General features: G+C 37.7%; 1 protein-coding gene across 1 annotated transcript; it reads left to right on the top strand.

Moving 5' to 3' along the window:
- The first annotated feature begins 8,877 nt into the window (after positions 1-8,877).
- On the top strand, positions 8,878-23,139 carry Fam98a (family with sequence similarity 98 member A). Its single transcript, XM_046441625.2, has 8 exons — positions 8,878-9,036; positions 12,652-12,800; positions 15,022-15,156; positions 18,643-18,827; positions 19,960-20,040; positions 20,592-20,708; positions 21,011-21,178; positions 21,281-23,139. The coding sequence occupies exons 1-8, from the start codon at positions 8,984-8,986 to the stop codon at positions 21,980-21,982; spliced, it is 1,590 nt and encodes a 529-aa protein (XP_046297581.1). The 5' UTR covers positions 8,878-8,983; the 3' UTR covers positions 21,983-23,139.
- Positions 23,140-26,391: the final 3,252 nt, after the last annotated feature.

Below are 26,391 nucleotides of genomic sequence, written 5' to 3'. Positions count from 1 at the left end.
GGACAGTGTAAGCCAGGAGAGGAGGGTAAGGCAAACATTAGGCCCTGGGCTATTGGCTTTCATCTTTTCCCAAGGACAGTAGGTCCTGGGAGAGAAAAGGTAAGCAAACGGGCTCTGGGCTCTAGATTTTTATCCCAGTAGCAATGAGTTTCAAACTCTTACAATTGTTTTCCTGAGTTAGAATGAGTTTTGAGCTTGTTCAGCTATTTTCCTGAGTAAGACTTTTAACCTGCACAACTAGTTTCCTAATTACCCAATCACACGTCCGCAGAATCTAATGATTAAGTCACACTAAATATTCTGCTATGATTAAGTCTCATTAAGTCCTCTAAAACACAGACCCCTTTTGTAACTAGTCACCATTTTCTCCTCTAAAAATGTGCCACATGCCATTCCATCTCTACTTAATAAAGAAAGCTTTCTAATCCAAGGTCTGTTCCTGTTTTGGGTTATTTTTGCTTACATCAGCCACCTCCAACAGTCATTAAATTATGAATCCAACAGCCCATTAAATTATGAATCATCAATGAAATAACCCATTGATGAAGTTAGAAGCCTCATGGTTTAATCACCTTCCAAAGGCCCCACCTCTGAACACTGCTACATTGGGGACCATGCCTCCAAAACATGAACTTTTAGGAGACATTTCTGATCAAAGCTATAAAACTACTGCAGGAATTAGGCCCAGTTTTCTTTGTGCCAGTCCAGAATTTATACTTAAATATCATTGCCCTATAGCATGATTAGAACTGCTTCCCACAGGCAAGCCCAAGTTAGTGTCCCTGATTAACTTTGCAAAGTTTGCTTTCTGCTTAGGCTGAGTTCTATAGTGCTGGCCATTGAACCTAGGGCTTTGCATGTGATAGGCAAGTCCTCTACCAATGAACTACATCCCCTAGCCCTTTTTATCTTATTTTGAGACAGAGTCTCACTAAGTTGTCTAGGCTTCCTTTGAACTTATAATTCTCATGCCTCATCCTCACAAGTAGCTGGTAGTGTAAGATATGCACCTCCAAGCATGGCTCAGGGTGAGTTCTCTACTGAATCTGGTTGAATGCCTAGCCGTTGCTTTTTCACTGCTGAAAAGAAGCTGAAGAAAGCCTTCACTTTCAGGTATTTACTCGTTTGGTTCCAAACACCTTCCCACTAGCCTTCCCAGATGTGTCTGAATCCTTAGAGGGAGATCATCTCTGACTCTTTGCTGGGGATCCTCTTGTATATTATCTGTTAAGAAAATTGGTTATAGTATAGGGTGAAAGGCTAAAGCTAAAAAGGATTTTGAGACTGCCTTGTGCAGTTTTTCACACTGCTACTCACAACTTATTCATTAGCTAAGAGCCAATTCAGTGGATCATAACAAACTTTCTTTCTTTCTTTTTTGGTAGTTCTGGAGACTGAACCCAGGATCTTGCACGTACTAGGCAATCAACCAATATTTTTAATAAATGGAAGAGAATAGGAAAAAAATCCCAGTGCACAGCACACAGCAAGGATTGTGTACTGTTTCATGAAACTGTTTCAGCTGTTTGTGTGTGCAGGTGTGTACATCTGTGTGCCCAAGTGTACTGAGTCAAGATGGAAAGAAAATCAATTTCTTACAGATTAACAAAAGTTTTCTAAAACAATATAAGAGTTGGTCTAGATCAGTGGTTTGCAAATTATAGTTCCTAGATCAGGGTCAGGAGCTACTCAGTAGCAAAACCTGGGCACTATTAGAAATGCTGATTCTTGGCCATACACCACCTACTGAATCAGAAACAGGGGTGAGGGGAATGGAGCTGGCACTCTGTTTTTAAAACCTCAAGGTAGTTCAGAAACACACAAAAGTTTGAAAACCACTGGACTATAATTTAGCCTTTCTCAATCATGGCAGAGACTTGAGCCCTGCAGGAAAAGATCAGAGACTCGCTATTTCTTCCAAGAAGATAGCTGGCCTTCTAAATGGCAGAGGAAAGAATGGAAGCCTTAGGGCCAGAGGCTTAATTCTGTCTCAGAAATCAAAGGGAAGGATCAGCCCAGAATAATCTCCCAAGTTTCTCTTCAGAGGTAAATTTTGGTGACTTTACTCAAGTTTTTTGAAACATAATCAGTCTAACGCAGGAATTTGAATATAATTGTTTCTGCTTAAAAATATTTTTTCTTCTTACCTCTATTGTGTTTGCAAACAATGATCCTATTATGATAATGAAGAAAAATTAAATCTGTAATTGTTACTAAAAGTGGAAACTAAGATTTGCTGAGAGTATTCAGAATTTATCTTTAGTTCATTTATCTAATTATCCCGGTCATATTAACAAATTCTCCATAGGACAACGATTTACAGCCTTTATTCAGCTTTAATCCTATTTTGTTCACAGTACAATATTAATGACTAATGTCTCCCATTGTAACAGTGACCCACTTCACCTTTTGAATAGAGCCCTTGTGGCTCTGCTGCTTATTTTAAGAAACATGTTTTTCTTTTCCTCTTCTCTTCCTCCTTCTCCCCAACCTGAGGGCTTGGTACCTTTTCCCATCCTAGGCTATTGTCTGTCCTTGAGCACACACCCACCAAGGGAAGGAGATGTCAAGATCTAGGAAGTGAGTATCTCCCAAATTAACAAGTGAATTTCTACACACAATCAGGGCTCAAATGAAATACAGCCTTTGAAGAGCTTCTTTAAAAATGCTCTGTTCTCCTGGAGGAGCATAATCACAGCCTCTAGGACAGGAGTCCCCTGTGCTTCTCCTTTGCTGTAGAGCAATAAACTTATTCCTTCTTCTCAAAACCATGTCCTTCTGTAAGGAGTATCTGCCATAGACATGCTGGGACATGCTGAAACTCAACTAAGTTGCTGGCCATAAGGAACAACAGCCATTAAACTGTTTAGTCATGTCTGCTTGCAGTTGATGAAGAGCTGTAAGGAGCACTAGCCATGGGCATGCTTAGCAATGACTGGTTACAATTGATAGGGAGCACAGCTCCATAGACATGTGCAAAGAACGTGCCCGGTTGAAATTATATCACCTCACTGGACATAACCAATGGACATTGACTTTTATTGAGTGTAACCAATCACCAATGTATACCATCAACTTGGAACTGTATTTAAATTGCTTGTCCTGCCACATTGAAGAGTTTTGCTCCAAGGACATCAGTGAGACTGACCACCTTGTTGTCCGTCTCTTGACTGACTCCACCATTCCCTAACATCCAGCCATCTGCTAGAGAGAACCACCAGACAAGGATAACATCTGCTGTTTGGCTAAGAGAAATCACGTGGCATCGGAGGTATTTTGAGGCTCTCGGTTGCCCTAGGATTGTGTGACTTGCTTATAATGTTTTATTAGTATGCATTGAATGCTAGTTGGAGTGCTCCAGCACACCCAACACTTTTTGCATTCATTGTTTATATTTGATGATTGGTGTGATCAAATATATGCTTGCATTTAAAGGCAATCCATCTTTGAGTAATTATTACTAGCAATGCTCACAACACCTTCTTATTAAATTGGATTGGGGACAAGGACAGAGCTTTCCATAACACTATCTTAATGCTATGACTTTCATGAGGGTAGAGAGCTCAAAAATTCTCCTTGAGGATTCTAACTCCCACACTCCATACATGCCATAAGCTTCACTAGTATGAAAGACAAAGTTGCTAATAACAATCTAAGTTGGCAAAGAACATATCATTCTACAAGAATAGCCAAGCTTTAAATAGACATTGACTGAATTCCAGGATGATCCAATAGCTCTGAGCACAATTCATTGTTGTATCCTTATTTATTCTCTGCAAAGAATCACTTCATTCTTTCAGACGAAAACAAAATTCAGGAGAAAGGGAATATTTCCTTGTCAATCAACTAATCAATGTTTTCATGCCTATTGTGTACACATCAATGTAGTGGGCAACATGTAGTATGGGCATGTTTTTATGATGGGAGAGGGGATCAGAACACATGATGTAAGCAACATTTAAAAAAAAAGCCCTAAGTGGAAAATAATGAAGGGCAAATTATGACATGATGTGAAGTGGTTTTAAGAAACAGAGATTCTTAAACTCACTCCTAGAAATGCTGACAGACTCATCAGTGTCAGAGCCCAGGAATCTGTATTAAGTCCACCAGATGATTAAAATAAGCAGTTGAGTTTTGGCACCACTACCTTGGAAATCCAGAAGAGAAATTTAACTTTAATCTGTGTAATCACAGAACATCTCCTTGTAGACCTGGTGCATCTGAGCTGGGACGGGGAGGCAGGTGAGCAAAGCAGCAGAGAGAGCAGATGGTGGAACTGTACATTAGAGCTGCCTTTGCCAAAGTGTCAAAGAGGCTATGGGAGGTATAAGATGAGGGCTCAAGTCAATTGGAGGAGGCTTCTTCCAAACTGAAGCTTAAAGACTGGGTAGAGGAGTCTGCCAGGAAGAGAGTGCAAGAAAGGGGATTCCAGGCAGAGAAAACAATTTATGCAGAGTATGGAGGTAGTCTGGTCTCAGCCATCAGGTAAGCCAAGATAGGTGCGTACAAGACATCTAAGAGCTGAGCAGGAAGAAGCAGCCTAAGAAGTGTGCTTTCTTCTGAGGTCTGCTGTTGGCAGATCATCAGCTTTCTGTGGCGGGCGTGCTGTATAATGTCTCAGTCATCACACAGACTGAGACACAAGGCTGTCTTAAATAGGGTCTGTGTGCAATGTGCGGGCTACAAACACCCAGTTACTAAGGGGACAACCTACACCACGCCTGATAATCATGGTGTTAACTGGATGAAATTTGCTTGAAGCCTTCAGTCTGCTGCCAAGAAGTGAGATGGGTGCCACTCTGGGCCTCTGGCGGTCCTAAATTCTTACACGGTTGTTGAAGATTTCAAGTATGAATTTTCTGAGGTTATACTCATTTAGCCTTTCCATAGAGCTATCAGCAATCCTGATACCCAATGGACCACCAAAGCATTTCATAAACACAGGCAGATATGTGGGCTAACATTGATGGTTCTGATAGGGAACAGACAGATATGAGCAGTGGGAACATAAGGTTATGGAAATAATTCCATGAATTGGAACCACTGTACTAAACCCCGCATGTTTTCTTTTTTAAAAAAGCAATTAACCTGTAGCTCAGCCTGGCTTAAGTTGATAGGATGTGTTATATTTCTCAGTAAATAACCTCTTATCTGCAGGAGAAATTCAGGTCCAATGCTGAGAAAAACAAGTTACCCTGAAGGGGGAAACTTCTGTGATCCTTACACAGACCAGATCCCGGAACTCAGGGAGATGAGGGTTTCTCCCCCTAACCATAAAATCTGTAAAAACAGGTTCCAATGAGAACCTCTTAGCAGAGGTCAAAGTAACCCAGAGCTGTCATGCATGGTGGGGACTTGAAAGTTTGATGTCATCCTGCTGTCAGCCCAAAGTCAAGAGGAGGACTTGTGTGGGGCTCTCTGGAAACTTCCCTGGAACCCCCAATAAAACCGGTGAGCAGCAGGGTCACAGCATCCTACTCCTTTATAAGAGGACCCACTCTCTTCCTTTGAGAATATTCCCTTTTCTCATTTCCTATCTCTTCTAATAAAATTATGCCTGACACTCTGCAAGACATGGTTTGAATTCTTTCTGGCATAATTGTAAGAATCAGGATTTGAAAAGGGGGTCTCCATGCAGCCTCAGTTTCACGGCAGGACTCTGCCCTGTTAAGTTCTTGCTGCACTTTTTGGAAAAGATTTGATAGTCTCAAGCACCATTGTTACCATTAACATGTTTGTAAAATTCATACCTAATAACAGTTTAGTATAGTTATGTTTCTATAAAGGTTTTATCTATTAAAATTACACTGCAGATTGTTTCATGAATACTTTTTCAAATTATAAAAGTGCAGTGATGTTTGAAGTCTGTGAGGGTGTGTATCTTGTTTCTAATAAGATAATTTGTCTTTGCTTTATTTTATTAGGTAGTTACATGTCAGTGTTTAAAACATGCTATGTGGTATAGTAGATGTAAAATGAATTATTTTAAAGGGGGTAAATATAGAGGCATGAAAGAACAAGGTGTATTGGTGGGCTAAACAAATGTCACTAGAAAAGGCAGAGGAGAAAGGAGGAGATGCCTATGAGAGGGTAGGAGAAGTGATCGGCATAGTTAAGTAAAAGATTAAAAGGGACTGGAGATCTCAAATGCTGGGTGTACATACATGGGCTATATTGTGTGTGGTAGGATCTAGAAGCCAAAAGGAACTGGTAGATTCACGTTATATCTGGAAAGGTCCACCTACTCAACAAAAGTTAATCTTTGCCTTTATGGCAGCAAGGACCTAGTGGTATCACGTTATCTAAAAAAAAAAAAAAGGCCAGAAATCCAGATTTTTTTTTAGAAAAAAAATCTCCAAACTTTCAAATGTTGACTCAAAATTATTTATATTATTAGTCAAACCAAACAAAATACAACTCTTGGTCTGAATGAATGCTAGTCTATCTTGATAAAGACGAATAAATTTTTATTACCTGCGAATTAAACCAGTGTCTTATTTGGTTTATTTTGTGCCTGATTCACAGGTTGGCAAAACATGAAAACTAGGCTGAAGCCTTGCTGGGAGAACAAGAAGTCAATCAAGTTTGGAAATTTTATTCTATGATCTTATTTTCTCCATCTTGGAAAATCACTCTAAAGCAAACCCACTAAAAATGGAAGTGGCTATTCTTCCAAATAGTGTTTAAGAAAGAACATTTTTAAATTTTAGATGACTGTTCAATAAACTTTCAATAAAATGCAAAAGATTCCTAGCAGTTCTATGGAAATGGTGACAATTTTGAAAAAGTAGTATTTAAAAGCTTTTTTTATTGCACAAAAGGCCTTTATAGAATTATTAAAATAATATCTATAAAAATCTCATTTCAGCAACTTTCTATTTAAGCTTACAGTTTGAACTAGAAAGAGAAGACTAAAAAATTGAAGAAAGTCATCAGTTTTTAATTCACTAATATTGTGTTACAGCTTATATCAAAAAGTGAGTCAACAGCCTTTCACAGTGGCTCAAGTCTGCAATCCCAGTGATTTGGGAGGCTGAGGCAGGAGGATTGTAAGTTTGAGGCCAGCTTTAGCAATTTAGTGAGACACACCCCCCCCCCTTCTCAAAATAAGAAGGGCTAGACTATGTTACTCAGTGGTACAGGGCCCCTGGGTTCCACCACCAATACTGAAAAAAAAATTTTTTTTAGTTAAGCCAAGTTCACCTATACTATCAGCTACCTGGGAGGCTGAGAGAGAACAATTGTGAGTTTGATGCCAGTGTGGGCAGCATAGCAAGAACTCTTGTCTTAAAAAAAAAAAAAAAAAAAAAGAAGAGTCAAGAATAAAACTTTTTCTCAAAATTGATATTTTATTAAGCTGTACTTTTTGTTTAGCACTTTTAATAACAACTCTACAATAAGAATTTCTATTTTTGTGGAAATTCTATTTCCATTTTTATTGTAATCATATTGTAATTATAAACAATATATATGTACATTATATACAAACTTAAATTTTCCTATCTTTTTACTTCTTCTAGATCCTTACTTGATTTTATTTTATTTATTTATTTATTTATTTATTTATTTATTTTTGAGGGACTGGGGATTGAATCCAAGACCTTGCACATACTAGGCAAGCACTCTACCACTTGAGCTCCATTCCTAGTCCAATCCTGTTTTTAATAGTCAAATAAGAAATAAGGATTTAGATATGTCTCAGTCTCAAAATCCAGTTCCTACTTACAGGCCTTAAGATTTTTGACAGACAATTAAGGCTCATTTACAAAATGTAAGTTAACAGCCTTGTGAGGACTGCATCGTGTGGGTCAAGGGAGTAAATAAGTTAAGCACACAGTTGGTACATAATAACCTTCTACTACTTCAGATGATGCAAAATAAGGAACAAAAAATATGCTACTAAAGATATACTACTTCAATGTTAAGATATTTTGAGAACTACAAAATAAAATCTGGTACAATTTGGAAACTCTTTAAAAGGCTACACAATACAATGGTGTGCCACTGTATCATTAAATGTAATTTTCTACATATGTCGTTACTTTGAAAACATTTTTTCTCATTTTTCAATAACTTGAAGTACATAAAAAAAAAAATCGTTACACTCAGGCAAAACAATGTCAAAAGCCATGACATTGCAGCTAAAAAGTTCATTCACTGCCTAAATTGCAAGTTGTTAAATATATTTTATTATTTAATATGGAGCTAATCCCCTTTGCCCCCTTATAATAGGATGCTTAGTGTCTGGAAAAGGCTCAAGAAGACAGGTAAAGAATCCACAGGAGGATACAACTTTCTGATTACATTCTGTGAGAGGAAAGCTGGCTTCTCTCTAATCCTGGAATTCACCAACCCCAGACAAGGAAATCAAATAGCATGTATTCTGTCCATGTCGGTTCTTGGCCCGTCTGCCACTGTCCTGGGCAATCAGTCGAGAATGCACACGTTTTCTCTTTCTCTCTAACCCACAGTTAAAACTGGAACACGCCAGCATGCTTCGGAGCTCTACTAGGTTTTACTCCCGGGTTTGCAGACTGGGATCCACTGCCAACACCCCACCGAGTCCCGAGATCCACCCCCGACAAGCCCCACCCCTGACAACCCCCACCTTCAAGCCCCGCCCCCTCCCGCCTCGCCCAAGATATGCACATGCGTACAAGGAGGATTTAGAGCGTTCCCCCTCGCCAGGTCCCCAGGCCCATCTGCCACGCAGCCAGTCCCTCCTGCCCTTCTTGGGGCGGCCGACTTCACCATTTAGTAGTACGCATGTGCAGACCCGTGCAGCCCAGCAAGCCTTTAGCGAGTGGGGGTGGGGCGGCAGGCCGGTCCCAGCCGCCTGCGCACGCTCGGGACATGCGCAGTACAGAGGCTGAGGCGCCAGCTGTCGATTTGGAAGTTCCGGGGAGAGAGCGCATGCGCGAGTGTACGCGTTGCCGGCGAAGAGGGGAGCCTGACGCCTCGGAAATTTGAATACCACAGTAGCATGGAGTGTGACCTCATGGAGACTGACATCTTGGAGTCGTTGGAAGACCTAGGGTAAGACTGCCAGGGCACGGGTCTCTCAAACCCCACACTGCTGACGCCCCGAGAACTCCTTCTGCGCCCCAGTCGGAGACACCTGCCTCTCCATGCCTCACCCCGTGGCTCCTGCTGTCGCTTCTCTGTGGCCCCGGGACCCCCAGTGCCACGTCCACTGCCTTCCCTGCCGGCTCGGGCCCTCCAGCCCCAACACCCCTAGTCTTGCCCCGGAGCTCCCCGTAGCCGAGTTGCCCGCAGCGTTTGTCAGTCATGCGTGTCATTGTCTGGGCTTTGGTTCTCGCCACCCCCATTCCCCGAGCTTCTCTGCTTGCTCCCATCCTTCTGCACTACCCCCACTCTAGAGGTTGCCAAAGTTGATTGTTTTCCTACTTGTTCTCCAAATTTCCTGCCCCCGCGTTGAGCCTCTGTTTCTACCACACCCCACTTCTCTCAAAAAAAAAAAAAAATCTCCTTTGCCCAGTCATCCTCTGCATGCACCTAGGCTTCGCTAAGGCACATGTTGGGCGCTGCATGCGTCCCTCTAGCCTGCTCAGCTGTGCACCTAACCTATCACCACTTCTCTGGGAACAACTGACAGTTTCCTCTGACTCTGACACTGCCCTCTTGAGACCCTTTAGCCTACGATCATCTTCAGCCACCAAGAACCGGCATATTTGTTTGCATTTTCTCTCTCCCTCTCTTAACAGTTACCCAATCATAATTCATCATATCTAGGAGCTTGGAAGTAGGGCTTCTTATCACACTGGGTCACCCAGATCAATTTACTCTATTAAATTTGAGAACTTGGAACCTCTTGGGCTAAATATGGTTCCAGAAACAAATTGTATGATTCAGTATTTGCTTACAGGTACTATATCAAAAAAAAAAGAAGAAGAAGAAAATAAAAAAGTACAGATTTAGCTAGTTGTGTTTATTAGTAACTAGTCCTTTGTCACAACATTCCTTATGACCTTTCCAGGACGTGGAAACCCTTAAGAGAAACCTTTCTTTAGGAAAACACCCTTAAGGATGTGTTTGCTGTTTTAGTAGAAATCTTTAGGAAAGGCAGCAGTGGTACTTATCTTTCTTTGTCAAAGTGAATTACCATTGTTCTTTTCTTTGAAACTTGATCTAAATGTTCATGAATGTTCCAGGCTTTAGGGGCTTATTTCTTTCATTAGGGCATAAATGACACTTAAGGTTTAAGTGTATGTTTTGTTTTCCTCTTGGGTACTATGAAAGTAATTATTACTATAATAATTGTAGTCAAGTAAATCATTAGGTTGTAATATAAATCAAGGAATTTTTATAAATTTTAACGTAATTTGGTGACTCAAATGTTAAAATACATGCTTAATTGATTGACACGTCCTTTTATTCAGTGAAAAGTGTTAGAGGTGAATGACTATCTTTTTATCTCTTAACTTGGCACACAGTAGAAATTCAGTAACTACTTGTTGAATAAGTTAATAAAGTCTAAATATGAAACTCAAGAAGGAATTTCTAGGCCCAGTCTCTTCTTTCCAGTGTCTACTAATGTGTGATTTTTTTTTTCTGTTTACATTCTAGACTATGTATAATTTCAGTAGTCTTTTTGTTTTTTTTTTAATTTTTATTTATTTATTTATTTTTGTATTTTAGATGGACAGACAGAATGCCTTTCTTTTTTTTTTTTTAATTTTTGGGTGGTGCTAAGATTGAATCCAGTGCCTCACATGTGCTAGGCAAGCACTCTGCCAATGAGCTACTGCCGTAGCCCCAATAATCTTTTTTTTTTTTTTTTTAATCTTTTTTTGTACTAAGCATTAAACCCAGGGATACATCACTGATCTACATCCCCAGGACTCCCTGACCCCCTTTTTTTGAGACAGGTTCTTACTAAAATTATTGTGGCTGGCTTCGGACTTAGAATCCTCCTGCCTCAGCCTTCTGAGTCACTAGGATTATAGGCATGGGTCACCACTCTTGGCATCTCTTTTTTTAACAGTAGTACTCTATCTCTGAGTACTCTATCTCTGAGCTGTACCCCTAGATCTCTTTTTAAAATTTTATTTTGAGACAGAGTCTCCCTGAGTTCCCATGCTAGTCTCTTATATATATTCCTCCTGCCTGAGCCACTCCAATAGCTGGGATTACAGACATATGCCAGCATTCCTGGCTATAATCTCAATTTTATGTAAGCTTGCATGTTTGCTTTGCTTGCATTTTTTGTGAACACTGGGGATCAAATCCAGAGCCTTGCACATGTGAAGAAACTACTACCACTGAGCTATACCCTCCCCTCCCCACCTTTTTAAAAATTATTTTTTATTTTGACACAGTTTCTTTAAGTTGTCCCTATTGGACTCAAACTTGCCATCCTCCTGCCTCAGCCTCCCTAGTGGTTGGGATTACAGGCATGTGCCACCACATCCTGCTTCCCATTCTATTTCTTTTGTAAATGTAATCATATTTTAAAGGGATCAAGAAGTTTAATTTCTTTAACATATCAATACCGCTAATTCTCACATTATGTTAAGCATATATAATGTCATGTTTAATAATAATGTTTTAATCAGTATTTCATTTAAATAAATATAAAACAATCTGAACATATGTATTTAAGATTATTTTGAATAGCAAAACCTTAAATTCTAGAATAAGGTAATGGGTGTTTATTATTGTCATGAATGTTTGAACATTTTATAAATTTTTATGATTGCTTTGGGATTACTTACAGAAGATTAGGATTCATACGTACTGATTCAACTGACTAACAGTTATTAAAGTAATCTTGATATTTTTCTGGTACTACTAGTATGTTTTACTTTTTTTTTTTTTTTTTTGGACTAGAGATTGAACCCCAGCATTGCTTTACCCTAAGCCACATCTTCAGTCCTTTTTATTTTTTATTTTGAGACAGGGTCTGTTTCTAACTTGCTTAGGGCCTCACTTATAATTTATTCATTTTTATGCTGATAGAGATTGAACCTAGGGGTGCTCTGCCATTAAGCTACATCACTAGCCCATTTTATTTTTTAAGACAGTATCATTAAGTTCCTGCAAACCTGCAAACATCCTGCCTTAGATTCCAAATAGCTGGAATTACAGGCACATGCCACCTAACCTGGCTGTCTTACTAACCTTAACTGCCATTAAGTATAGAAAAAGAAAGTAAATGTTTAATTAGAAAGTTTTTTTGGGGGGAAGGGGGGTTGAAAGAAGTCACTAAAAACCTAACCTAATTGATTTCTGGAAAAAAATCTAGCATGGATAACTTAAAAGCTTTATTTCTGAAATAGTGCCAGTATAATTAGCTATCACTTGTTAATTGGTTTTAATATTTCATAACAGTAAGGAAGTAAACCTAAAATAAGAGCTTTCAGTAAATGTACAAAAGTTGACATAATTTAATATCAGATGTGGTTCTGTTAAATATTCACATATATTCTGAAGAATGTAAGTACAGTTACCTTTTGGCTTATTTTTAAAATGGTTCAGCAAGTTCTGTTTTGTTTACATTTGCAAGTTTAGAAATTGGTCATAATAATTTACCCTTATTGCTTAATTATATAAATAATACATAGACTATTTTACCCGTAGTCTCCTAGGGGGGCTTTATATTCTTCTGAAGTGTAATTCCTTTTTCACCAGTTACAAGGGCCCATTGTTGGATGATGGCGCACTGTCTCAAGCAGTCTCTGCTGGAGCCAGTTCCCCCGAGTTTACTAAACTCTGTGCTTGGCTGGTATCTGAATTAAGAGTGCTCTGTAAACTAGAGGAAAATGTTCAAGCAACTAACAGTAAGTAAACATTTATTTAGAGGTGTAAAGTATAAACATAAAATTGTATTGTCAGTTAACATTATTGATACTAAAGCTTAAATTTCATGTTTTTTTGTAAATGTAAAGAGTGTTTTGTTAAAGAACCAATATACTTTTTTTCCTCCATAGGTTTTTTAGAGATAAGGTGATTCAGAAGTTTAAAAAACAGAATGTAGTCATGTAACTTTAAAAAAAAATTGTGGAGACTGAAAAGACCCTGTTACTGTAATACAGAAAAACGGATAGTACAAGTATGGAATATATGAACTTTCCATTTTTTTGCATAATATGTATCATGAGATCCTGAATTGGTGGCTAGAACTAGAAATTTTTCCTTTTAGGACTGTTAGATTCCAGAAGCACATTATATCATGTAAAGCAAATGTATTATAATTCTGCTGTGCTATGGAGGAAGGAAACTGCTTAGTCAAAAAACCTTATCGTAAGAATGTATCTTAAATACATCAAGACCAGATCCAGCACCATCAGATTTATAGGGCTGAGAGCTGCTTTATATTCGTCATTTTTGTCATCTCTTGAGCATTAGTTTGTCAACTCTGCAAAAGAGACAAAAACTTGGAACCTGACACTCCACCATCTGGTTCCTTGTTGCCATAAGTAAACCTATAATAGGAGACAAACAAAAATGCCCACCTGTTAACCCCACCCTTAGGAAAAATAATACCCATAATCCCCTTCCCCCCCACATAATCCCATTTTGAAGAGTTTACTCACTTGCATGTTAGTGTTTAATGTAGACATGTTAGTTGCATCCACTTCTTGTCTGTGAATATGTGTTTTCTGGGGATTGAGCACAAGGCCTTGGGCTTGAAGCAGGCACTTTACCACTGAGCTTTTCCCCAATTCTAATTATTAAGGAAAGTCAGGTGTAACAATAGCAGAGCTTAGGATCATTGTACTTACAAGTTCTAAGCACTTTACATATCTTAACTCGGGGCAACCCTATGGGGCATGTTTGATTACTCTCATACATTTTAACAAAGAAGCTTAAAGAAGTTTTGTCACATAACCCATTGGAGGCAGAACTAGGACTCAACCTCAGCAGTCAAGTTCAGAGACCCTGTTCTTAGCTACAGTACCTACAGTACCTCTTGACCTAACATGTCAAGAAATTGTAAGATTTAAACTTGCAGCCCCTTTATTTAAGTGGCGCATTATATGGAACCCAACACATAAAACAGGTGAGAAAATATAGCTGATCTGTTTGACTTGGAGAGGGGGGTACTTTTAGCACAGACATTTTCTCCTGGTCCTCCCTAGCTGCCTGTGAAGGACCTCTATGGAACTCCAGGCTGCATAGATGATAGCTAAGAAAACACTGATAATACAGTCTTCCTGTGTTACTACCTCACTTCCCCAGGTGCCTCTAAAGGAGCACTGTGGAACCCAACGTTTATAAATCAGTTTGCAAAACATTGATAATACAATCCTTGGACTGGGGTCAGATAAATTAAAGTTTAATTTTTACCCATCTTTGATACGGAATATGGAACCATCAAAATGATACAGAAGAAAGCAACCCCACCTTTGGCTTACCCAAAGCCTTTTTACTGTTTACCTTTTTTCACATTATGGAAATATGAACTATAAGTTATATTTGCTGCCTTCAAACTTAGTCTAACTGGGAATATTAGGTACAAATGAAATAACTGGAGATTAGTACAGTAATTAAATGCTTCCCTATGTGGTTCACAGGCAGAGCAATAGTACTTAGAGAAAGTTTGTCAAGGAGCAAGACCGCTGGGTTTTTGGATAAGTGGGATTTGCTGGAGGAGAAGAGAGCAGTAGGCTTATCAGTGACAGGAAATAAATGAGGGCTTAATGAGAAGATGACTGGCACCAATAGAGGGATTATTTGAGGAAGTGGTAAGTAGATGATGATAATCGAATGAGCAGGGAAGGGCAAACATGAGTAGCTGTGAAGATTCATTAAAGGCAAACTGAAAAAATTAATTACATGAGGTATACATTAGGAGCCATTAAAGATTGTCATATAAAGGAATAACCTAATGTGCAGTGTAAGAAAGAAATTTTCAGTGGTGTAAGAAAGAACAAATTAGAAGGGAAAGGAACTCAAGTTTGGAAAGGCCCATTAAAATTTCAGTTTTTAATATGTAATAGTTATGCTAATGGAAAAACAACAGTATTATTAAATAAGATTATTTTAATTCTTGAAAAGGTCCAAGTGAGGCTGAAGAATTCCAGCTTGAGGTGAGTGGGCTACTAGGGGAGATGAACTGTCCATATCTTTCACTGACCTCTGGGGATGTGACCAAGCGCCTTCTCATACAGAAGAACTGCCTCCTTTTGCTCAGTAAGTTCATGGCTATTAGAATGTAGTTATTTTTTCTATTTGTTTTTCATGACTAATAAACTGATTTTTTAATTATGTTACAAATATAATTCTACTACTATTTTAAACAAAATGTTCTTAAATTTCCGATTTAGGAGCAGATTGTGGGCAAATGCACTGGTAGCATTATTGACTGTATGATTGATGCTCCTTTATTATTACACCTTTGGTGGTTCTCAGGCTGTTTTGCTTCATCTGATGTGACCAATGGTATGCTGGAATGTTAAAAGAGTGTGTGATTGTTAAATCTTTGCATTCTAGACCAGAAGCACATTTTTAAGTAGACTGGGAAGACAGTGTGGAAATAACAAAGACTTCACTTATTAATTCTTTGAGGAGAGTAAGCATTTACTAGATAGAGTTAATGTAATTATTAAAGTAATTTATCTTATTTATATGTGTTTGTGGTTTGAATTATTTGGAGGGTTTTGATTTATTTGTAAACATTCTGTAATAAACTTGGATAGTTCCCGTACTTATTGATCATTCCAGGAAGTAAGATTTTATAAAAAGTTCTTTCCTTCTATGTTTTTTTAATATACTAACAATTGTTTGCCTTTTCACCATGAAAAATAGTAAACAGACTCACAAATTTTATTGCCTTGTGTAAACTTTATAATAAACACAACCAGTAATCTTAACTCAGAATTGTTATATCATTCTAAAACACATTTAAACTAAGCTTTGGTTAATTGATTATTAAGTTCTTGTTACGATAAACACTATTCAAAGGATTTTTTAAGTGTCTCTGAAAAATTATACTTCATATTGCAGTTCTGAAGATTTAAGTTTTTTAAAAAGTTGCTCATAGCCATTATACTTGGGCACTAAGTTATTCCAAAATCCCTTTCTTAACTTCCCCTTGGTCAAGTGATTGCTGCTGGAGGAGGGGGAGTATGCACATAAGGGTAGGTATTGCTTTAGGTATTGATGTTGCTGCATATGGCTCTTAGATTTTCATTCAGTTGTATAATTCCATAACTAGCTCAAAAGCATTGTATTCAGCTGACTCTCTCTGTACATTGTTTACCCTCACCAATAGTATTTGACACTTAGAATATGTTAATATGCAGGAAGGTAACAGCTGTATGGAATACCTAGTAATGACCCTGAATTGCTCAGAGTTTAGCTTTTTAGCATTGATACTTATAAAACCCACTTTAAATGTAAATCTTCATAAAACATTTTTATATCTTCCCCATTTCTTAAGCAGATTGCACTGAAATTATTTTGGACTCAGGGTCATAATAATAGACTTTATTTTTAATGTGCTATCACCTCAAAAGCTTTTCAAGACTATCCAACTGTTTGTTCCTCAACTAAATGACTAAATCAGCCAAAGGTTACTTGTCTTTTAATTTTTCATACATGCATGCTATTTCCCTCTTTGCCTTTGCCTCCACTGTTTCCCCTTTCTAAAGTGTTCTCAGTTTGTAACCTCTCTTTCATTCCAGCATTTTTTATACATACTCATTGCTGCTCTGTGCAACTATTTCTCATCTTTCCCCACACATCAGTTGTCACATCTTGATGCTGTAATTCTACTTCCAGCACCCTTGCCTCCCAAATTGAGTCCTTTAGCATATTATATTTTGAGGGGAAGAACAAATAAACTTCATGAGAACTGTTCATGAAATAGAATAGTCTTGGAGAGGTAGAAAAAGTCACTCATGTGTCAGAATAAGGACTCTGTTTTGAAAAAAAAAAAAAGGGACTCTGTTTTGGCTATTCTTTGGCCTTTTGTGGTCCTCAGATTGTTTCCTGTGGGTAAGTTAAGTCAGATCACAGTTTCTAATAGAAGAAGAGTTAGTCATCTTTTTTGGGGTGAGACTATGTCTTTATTTTCAACTATATCATAAGTAGAGATACTCTCTAGTTTGTTTTTTGTAATATCTCTAATGCCTTTCCTTTTGAAAACATCAGTCACATTTAAAGTTTTTTTCATGGTAATTATATTGGTGAACTAATTTTGTTAATACATGAACTATGTTGTCCCAAATTTAGAGAGTCTTTTTATTAAATCATGTAGTGTGTGATTTTCTAGAACAAGGGTTGGCAAACTTTTTCTTAAAGAGCCAGGTAGTAAGTATTTCTGGCTGTGCAACCCATGCACTGTCTCTGTAAAAACTATGCAACTCTGCTGTTGGAGCAGGAAAGCAGCCACAGACAATGAGTGTGGCAATCTGCTAGTAAAACCCATAACAATAAGTGTTTATTTTCATAACTGGGTTTTACTGTTTAGATGTTTTAAAACATAAGTGCAGCTTGCTATATGGAACACATTAAGATTTTATCAAATCTATTTAGAATGGCCTTTGCAGAAATTTAGCTGTGTTTATTGTTTTAGAACAGAAGTTGGCAGCTTTTCAGAAATGATTTGCCCAATTATGGTCCCCCTGTGCTCCTAACCTTACACCTTGAGGGTAGTAAATGAGATATTCAAACTGATCAGTGTTTTGTACTTCCCATAGGACTTAAGGGCCTACAAAATGTCTTTGTCTAAAACTACCCTCTTAGAATTATTTCCCTTTGCCACATAACCTGAAAGTCTTAAGATTCAAATGATTCTTAACTGTCATTTTATAAAAATTGAAATGTCCTTGGGAAGTTTAAGGGAATGGAATTTAATATTTGGACCTTCAATTGAATTGCCTGAAACAGACTGTGGCCCTCACTATACCTGGCTAAAAATCAGCACTCAAGGGGATGATATTGACACAAAGGAGATTCTGCTAAAAAGTGATTTGAAGTTTTGTTGTTTGCGGGGAGTGAGGTAAGAAAAGTAGGGGGAAGGGCACCCTGAGGAGGGCAGAGATGGAGGAGGGCTTTCTTCACCAGCCAGATGGTAGCATGAGGATGCTGGAAACATGGAAAGGAACTTTGGGGAGTTGGTACCTTCCCACTTCTCCCGCAAGTTAAACGGTTGGTTTAACAGGCTACCTTATTATTGGGAGACAAGAGAGCAAGATAGATATATCACTGGTGCTCACAAGTGGGGAGAAGTTAAAATACACACTCACGTATATGTTACGTACATACATATGTGTGTGTGCGCGCGCTTTTTTTTAACCGTCACTAAAAATTGGCCACCAATCACTTTCTACAAATTGTTTAACAGATGCCAACCCTTGTTCTGGAGGTTCCTTAATGGTAGAATGCAAGAATCCAAATCTGTAGATGTGATCTCCCTTGATCCTTTGGTTCCAAAGAAGAATTGCTTATTTTTAAATTGACTTTTAAGCATTATATATTGGTGAAATACCTGAATTACATAACCAGTATCTATGTTATGTCATTTACAGGTAAAAATGTTTTTTCTTTCATGTTTTTATCCATTCTTGCAGCTTTAAAAGTTACATATCATTAGGTCTATAGAGTTGTGACTCCAGACTTATGACTATTAACTATAGCTGTATCTCATTTGAAATCTTATTTTGTTTACTTCAGCATACCTCATCTCAGAACTAGAAGCTGCCAGAATGCTCTGTGTGAATGCTCCTCCAAAAAAAGCTCAAGAAGGAGGCGGTAGTGAGGTCTTTCAAGAGTTGAAAGGCATATGTATTGCTCTAGGAATGTCCAAACCTCCAGCCAATATAACTATGTTCCAATTCTTCAGCGGGATTGAAAAAAAAGTAAGACCTTTAGTACCAGATTGTAGTGTATTAAAGGCATAGTCCTACATTTGTTTGAAATGAAACATTAAGTTTATTTCTCTTAATGGGAACCTGATGTTCATATTCTTAAGTAATTGTTACTAAATGAGTTTTGGGTTTTAAATCCTAGATGCCTTAAAGAGAAATTAGTGTTTTAACATTTTACAAAACATATTAGCATGTTTCTTTTTCAAAAAGGAAACTTGACTCCTTGGTTTATGAGCTGACATAAGCTAATATAATGTAAAAATAATTAAGATATAAGTCCTTTTTAAAATTTGTCATTGAACTTTTATACAATTAATTTTTAAGGTCTTTATCATTAAATGATATCACCCTATCCCATTGACTGGACTGAAAAGGATGTTAATATTTGTTTAATCCAGTCACTCTGGGTCTTATATATTTGGGTTGGCCAGATTTTTCTTAAAGGTCCAGGTAGTAAATATTTCTGGCTTTTCAACCCATGCACTGTCTCTGAAAATGATGCAACTCTGCTGTTGCAGCAGGACACAGCCACAGACAATGTAATTAGCAAACTAGATTTATTGACTGCTAATTTAATCTAGTATGTGAAAATGAATTGGACTTGTTTTCATACCACGTCTTGGCAATAGTTATTTTATGTAATTGATTAGGAATAAGCAATTTTAGCAACAACAAAAAAAATGAGTAAAAGAGGATGGTATTTGTTGTAGCAGAATTTTTCCTTATATGTATATCTGCTGGACTCTGAGAATTGGTACATTTGCAGAGTGGAGTAGATCGACACCATGATGCACAGATTTGGCTGAATGCTACAGGGGCGCAGCAGTGTATCTAGTCCATATTTTTCTGTGTTCATTCATTCATTCAGCAAGCGCTCATTGAGGGCACTGTTGTCAGGCACTGTTCTAGGTCCAGTGAAGAATTCATGCTTCTGTAGGCTCGTGAGGAGTGGGACAAGTGAGTGTTTCTCATGGGTCTTTACATTTTCGTTTCAAAACATCCTCCTCCTTTGCCTCTGTCAGGAATCTTCTTTTGATGACAAGATATGATGGGATTTGGGAAGATGATGAGGATATGTTTTACTTTCAGATTTTTTGTTCATTTATTTATGTTTTTGTGTCAGTTAAAGGAAACATTAGCAAAAGTTCCACCTAATCATGTGGGAAAGCCTTTACTCAAGAAGCCGATGGGACCAGCCCACTGGGTAAGTAGAGATCCTCGGGTAAACTGTAAGGAACCATCTGTTCCATGACTTTTGTGTGAGCACTTATATTTTGTGCTTTTTAAGTTGTGTTTCCTAATACATGGTTTTCTAGATGAACAGCCTTAGAATCATTTTTGTGAGTCTCAATATTTATTCAGAATAATTCTATGTAAGATTAGAAGTACTTATCTCATAACTTTTAAAATTTTCACAAGCTGAATAAAATAAATTGAAGTTCAGTATAATGCTTATTTCTAATCACCAAATGGATTCAAGCCAAAAACATCATTGGGCAGAGTTTCACATAGTGAATTGTGAGGAGCTAAACAAGAATTTTGTACTTTACACAATCTTTATTATGTTTTGAGGCTTAACATACTTTTTGCCTAGTATTTCAGTAACTATTAATGTATTACCAAGTGGAAAGGACTACATGTGTTAATTACTAGGGATTGCAGTATAAGGGAAACAGATAAAATACAGTGTCTCTTCTTTAGGAACACATGGTCAAGTGCTTTAAATTCTAACTGGTCTTTTTAATTTTACTTCAGGAAAAGATAGAAGCAATTAACCAAGCCATAGCTAATGAATATGAAGTTCGGAGAAAACTGCTAATAAAACGTTTGGATGTCACTGTTCAGTCCTTTGGCTGGTCTGACAGAGCTAAGGTACATATTAAATAATAAGTATAAATAAGTATAGTATTTATAGACATGATCCCTAAACATCTAAAGGGAAGGACCCTACCCCACCCCTAGCTGCACTTTCACTCCTACTGTATCAGCAAGTCTGGCAGCTATACTTACACAGATAAGTCTTGACTAGGTAGGAGCAGTGGTGAGTATGTAACTTTTCCTACCATCTGGAATTTAATAAACATTGTCATCAGATCTTTAACTTACTTAATATGAGTGTTTGTTAAGTTGTTCTGAAAATTGATATTTTTCTTTGAACACTTTTCTTTCTACAGAGTCAGACAGAAAAATTAGCCAAGGTTTATCAGCCGAAGCGTTCAGTCTTATCTCCTAAAAGCACTATTTCTGTTGCTCATCTTTTGGCTGCAAGGCAAGACTTGTCAAAGATTTTAAGGACAAGCAGTGGTTCCATAAGAGAAAAGACTGCCTGTGCCATCAATAAGGTGATTAGAGTACCTTTAATTTTTTAATTTTAATTTTAAGCTAATATATTTAGCTCTATTGATAAAGTGAGATAGTTTAAAAATATCTTTCTTATTCCATAGGTGTTGATGGGCAGGGTACCTGACAGAGGTGGTAGACCCAATGAAATTGAACCTCCACCCCCAGAGATGCCACCATGGCAGAAAAGGCAAGATGGCCCCCAGCAGCAAGCAGGAGGTCGAGGAGGAGGGAGAGGTGGTTATGAACATTCCTCATACGGTGGACGTGGAGGTCATGAACAAGGAGGAGGGAGAGGTGGACGTGGTGGCTATGACCATGGTGGCCGAGGGGGAGGAAGAGGAAATAAGCATCAAGGAGGCTGGACAGATGGTGGGAGTGGAGGAGGAGGAGGAGGAGGAGGAGGAGGAGGAGGAGGAGGAGGAGGAGGCGGCTACCAAGATGGTGGTTATCGAGATTCAGGTTTCCAGCCAGGTGGCTATCATGGTGGCCACAGTAGTAGTTATCAAGGCGGTGGTTATAGTGGTTTCCAAACATCTTCATACACAGGAAGTGGATACCAGGGTGGTGGATACCAGCAGGACAATAGATACCAAGATGGTGGGCACCACAGTGATCGAGGTGGTGGTCGTGGTGGGAGAGGTGGTCGTGGAGGCCGGGGTGGTCGTGGAGGCCAGGGAGGTGGGTGGGGAGGAAGGGGGAGCCAGACTTACCACCAAGGGGGTCAGTTTGAACAACACTTCCAGCATGGAGGCTATCAGTATAATCATTCTGGATTTGGACAGGGAAGACATTATACTAGTTGAGGCTACAGAACCTTACATTTTGCTAGAGCTCAAATAATAGAAACTTAGTTTCAGAATCCTGAGTCCAGCATCTATTTTGAATAACGTGAGACCACAGGTGGTGGCAGGCAGATTCCTGCTTGGCATAAACATTGTAGGTCTTCCTTTGATTCTGTTTTTTTTTTTTTTTTTTTTTTTGTTGTTGTTGTTGTTTTTAATGGACTTACATAATGCTGTTTATTTGAGAAACACATACAACATACAACATCTCTCCTTTCTATGAAAAAAAGTTTTTAAAAGGTAATTAAAGTTGCCTTTAATTGACTAGTAGACTAATTCCACAGTCAGAACATGCATACTTTTTTTGAAGAAATTACTTGAATAAAGTAGTTTTCAATATGCAGTTTTGAAAATGAGGATTCACCTAGACTTTTTTAGATTTACTACTAGGAAATTGTCCTCATATTAACAATCCATTTATATGTGTTTTGTGTAAAATATTGTAATGCCTATTTTCCGAGCACAATTCTGCCCCGATTGGCATTTTATTCAGAGAGGTTGTGCCACATTTGCTTCATGATAGACCCATTAGGTCAGTTCCTATTAAATGAGCTCTTCTGCAGATAGCACATTCAGTAGCCTTATTCAGTTGATGGAATACTGTACCATATGCTCAACTCTGAAAACCTTGAACACGGCCAAATTCCATAAAGACTATAAAAGCAAACTAAGTTGTGAACCTATAGTACATTTAGGCATTTAGTTAAGTATAGCAACTCAAACTGACCTGCATCCATCCAAAACAAGTTCCTCGTTCAACCTTGTTTTTACTTGAAGTCTGCTAGAAGAAATAGCAAACCGAAATTTGTTTTATGCACGAGTTAATACCACTGGCTCAGCAGATACAAGTTAGTTTGCTTCGGGCAGGAGACTTTTTTTGTAATTGAAGAAATGCACTACAAAGTAAGGTAGATTTTGCTTAGTGCAGGAGGCCCTTTATTATTGCTGCAGAAAACAAAAGCCTGGCTGAGTTGATGTTTTACATTCTCCTTTACTGAAATCTACACGCCATGATGCTTCTTGCTGGGTTTTTGTATACGTAAACATTGTCAAGCTGTGAAAGAAAATGGCTGGAGGTGTGCTTTGTGTGAAAGGTGAGCAATAAAGTATCTGTATGTTCTCTCTTTGGTTTGAGTTTTATTTTAGCTACTTTTGAATACTAAAAATTCTGGATACTTGGTTCAAGCTTATGATCCAAGGCTTTTGTTCCCAAAGATTCTTGAGTATTTACTTAAAACGTAGTTAATTAAAAGGTCACACTTATCCTAAAAGCCTAAATAAGTTGAAAAATGATCATTTCTGAATTTACTTTTATAACAATAGGGCTAGAAAAATGCATTACTCAACTCCAGCCACTAGGTGTAGCTGTTGTCACACCTAAGATAAATCAATGTCTCTAATCTTGGGAGTTTTGTTTCTCCATTCTTAAAAATGGGGGCGGGGGTCTTAAAAGGAAGTGGATTGAAAATACATTTATTAAATGAAAAACCAACTTTTAGAAAAATCATGTCTTACCATTGAAAATGTTCTACTTAACTGCTAAGAACGTCTAATAATTAAAACCATCTTTGAAAGACCTCATTGATCCTTTTGTTAATTTCACCTGCCTGTTTTTCAGCTAACAGATGCCATTCTAAAATGTTCAAAATGTTTCATCATTAAAGTTCTAAGTTCTGTTTTAAACATTGTAAGAGTTGGTCTCCTGATGTTAAATAAATGTTTTGTACATACAGGAATTTCCTATTAGAAATAAAATTGACTGGTTTCATATCTTGAAATTATATTTTAGAATCTGTTCACATGTAGGTTTGCATTTGCTTTAATCAGTTTTATAGCCTGACTCCACAATATACACATTGTACTCATTCTTTTGACAAATGTAATAATTACTAGATTGCTTTTTCAAACATGAGCATGTATAAAAACAAATGATAGATTTCTCCATGTTGGCTCTGATATTTAAATCCTCATTTTCTACTTCAAACTAGACATTTGTCTCTACCTTAAAAATCATACAAGAATTGAGTTTCTCCTTTTCACCATAGATTTAACTTCTCTAGAAACGGGATATTGTATACCACCAATTAGACTGATTATGGTACAGTTCTTAGGTTTTGTATGGAAGATATCTTTAATCTTACATTCTTAAACTTCTAGTAAATAGTGATTTATTAGAGTGGGGCATATGGGAATTTCTTGGAGAATTAAGGAAAATTTTAGGAGGGAATATTTCACACAAATATCTTAAAATATCTCTTAAACAATACTTTTTGTTAATGCTTTTGTTTCCTCCTGCTACTTGAAACCAGAACAGAATGTCGGTATTTTCTTGAGAATTTTTACAGTTGTTTGACTTATCATTTTCATTTCTTGTTCTAGATCCAAACTAACCTAGTATCCAACTGTGCCATACACGGAATAGAATTAAATAAATTCTTGCTGAAGAAAAGCACTTGCAATCATTTCTGTGTACACTTAACTGATTACCAGTGTCCAAATCTCCTGTATTCTTATACTTGAAATTGTTTTAGGTAATACCCATTCTATATTTCTGGATACTTTGTCTACTTGTATTACATCCTTTTTAGAAATAGGTTTTATTAATCATCTCTTCTTAAGTAATTTGGATGATAGTTATGGTATGTGATTCATTATTTTTTGTTTTGTTTTGAACAGGGGGCCATTGACTTTACCTAATCAGAAAAATACATCCATCATTGGGTATACAGTGATGGATGAGACTTCTGTTTCCCTGCTTTTATTTCTTTCGTTGCTCACTTGCATGATTGTAACTAGAACTGTTCTTTCTGTTGTTCATTGCTGCATTTGTACATTTGTATACATTCTTGTGTACCTAGAATGCAAATCACTGATTGAAACAGGTATGCATGTCAGGGTTAGAACTTCTTTTCCACCTTGCATACTTTTCAATCATCTGCACATTTTGTTCTTGGTAAAGACGTTGATTTTTAAACATAACCGATGGTGTGAGAACTCCCATGATAAATCACTGACTGCCCACCAAATGTAAATAAATGGTGGTGGGAAAAATCAGAGGAAAAAAATAACATGTTTTCTAGGAATTTGGGGAGAAATCTTGGATAAGGAAAATCTTTAAATGATCAGTGTTTGTTAAATTGACATAATTTCTTCAAGAAGAAAAAAAGGCCTACAGTTCAGTTGAGTGCTGAGTTGAGGATGTCATTAAATAGTAAAGCACCTGTTTAGTGTGCATAAGGCTCTGAGTTCCATCTCCAGCACTGCAAAAGGTTTTAAAAATAAAAAAACAATATTAAGTGCCTGCCGTAATTCAGCACTGTGTTAGGCTGAGGTACAAAGATAAGTTAGAAAGTCCCTGCCCTATGAAATGTCTAATGACAGAGCCAGAAACAGATAATTGCAGCATAATGAACACTGAAAGGCCAGGGTACAGAATACCATAGTGTTTAAGACCACTCATTTGGGGATGAAATTGACAAAAGTTGGGTCCATTAATAGAGGGCTCTATGTGCCTTCCTTAGTACTTGGATTTATTTTTTGTATAGTAGCATACACACCAACAACAACAAAAAGGATGGGACGTTCAGATTTGGAGCCCATATAAATTATAGGCTAGAATGCAGAATAAATTCATGGAGAGGAGGCCCAAAATTGGGATAATAAATAATAAAGCTTAACTAAGGAAGTAATAGAGATGGGGAAAAGGCAGATTTGTCAAGCTGGAGTGGAAATTTTGCAATTTGGGGGCTGGGGATGTGGCTCAAGCGGTAGCGCACTCACCTGGCATGTGTGCGGCCCGGGTTCGATCCTCAGCACCACATACAAAGATGATGTGTCCGCCGAAAACTAAACAATAAATATTAAAAATTCTCTCCCTCTCTCTCTCTCTCTCTCTCTCTCTCTCTCTCTCTCTCTCTTTCTAAAAAAAAAGAAATTTTGCAATTTGTTAAGTGAGAACAAGAAATTTAATATGACACCTGTTTTTTATTGTTTTGTAATTGAATGGAGAACGCCATTAATTTTAATCAGAATTAGGAAACGGGAGAAAGGGATGGGGGTGGTATTTTCAGTTTGAAATTACCATAAAATGCCTAGACATAGAGGTTTGGGACTTACCCAAACAGGAATCCAAGGATTTTTGCCTTGGAACATTTAAGCAAAACCATGATTCCTTATTTAATCACCCAGGTGTGGGGAAAAGCAGAGGATCAAAGATGGAGTCTTGGGAAACAGTCATTTAAGGTACAGAGTAAGAGGAAAACTATAGGAGGCTTGGTTTAATAGTAAAAGTAGTTATTTATTAAAAGTGTTAAGTTTGGCCTAAACCAGTCTTTGTACTTGGGTGATAAAGTTTGGCCCAAAGCAGCCCC

This window comes from Marmota monax, unplaced genomic scaffold (assembly GCF_021218885.2).
Source record: "Marmota monax isolate L192 unplaced genomic scaffold, Marmota_monax_Labrador192_F-V1.1 WCK01_AAM20220418_F8-fsc00010, whole genome shotgun sequence".
Classification (NCBI taxonomy): Eukaryota; Metazoa; Chordata; class Mammalia; order Rodentia; family Sciuridae; genus Marmota; species Marmota monax.
Note: the sequence above shows the minus strand (reverse complement) of the source record. Positions and strands in the feature narration are given on the sequence as shown.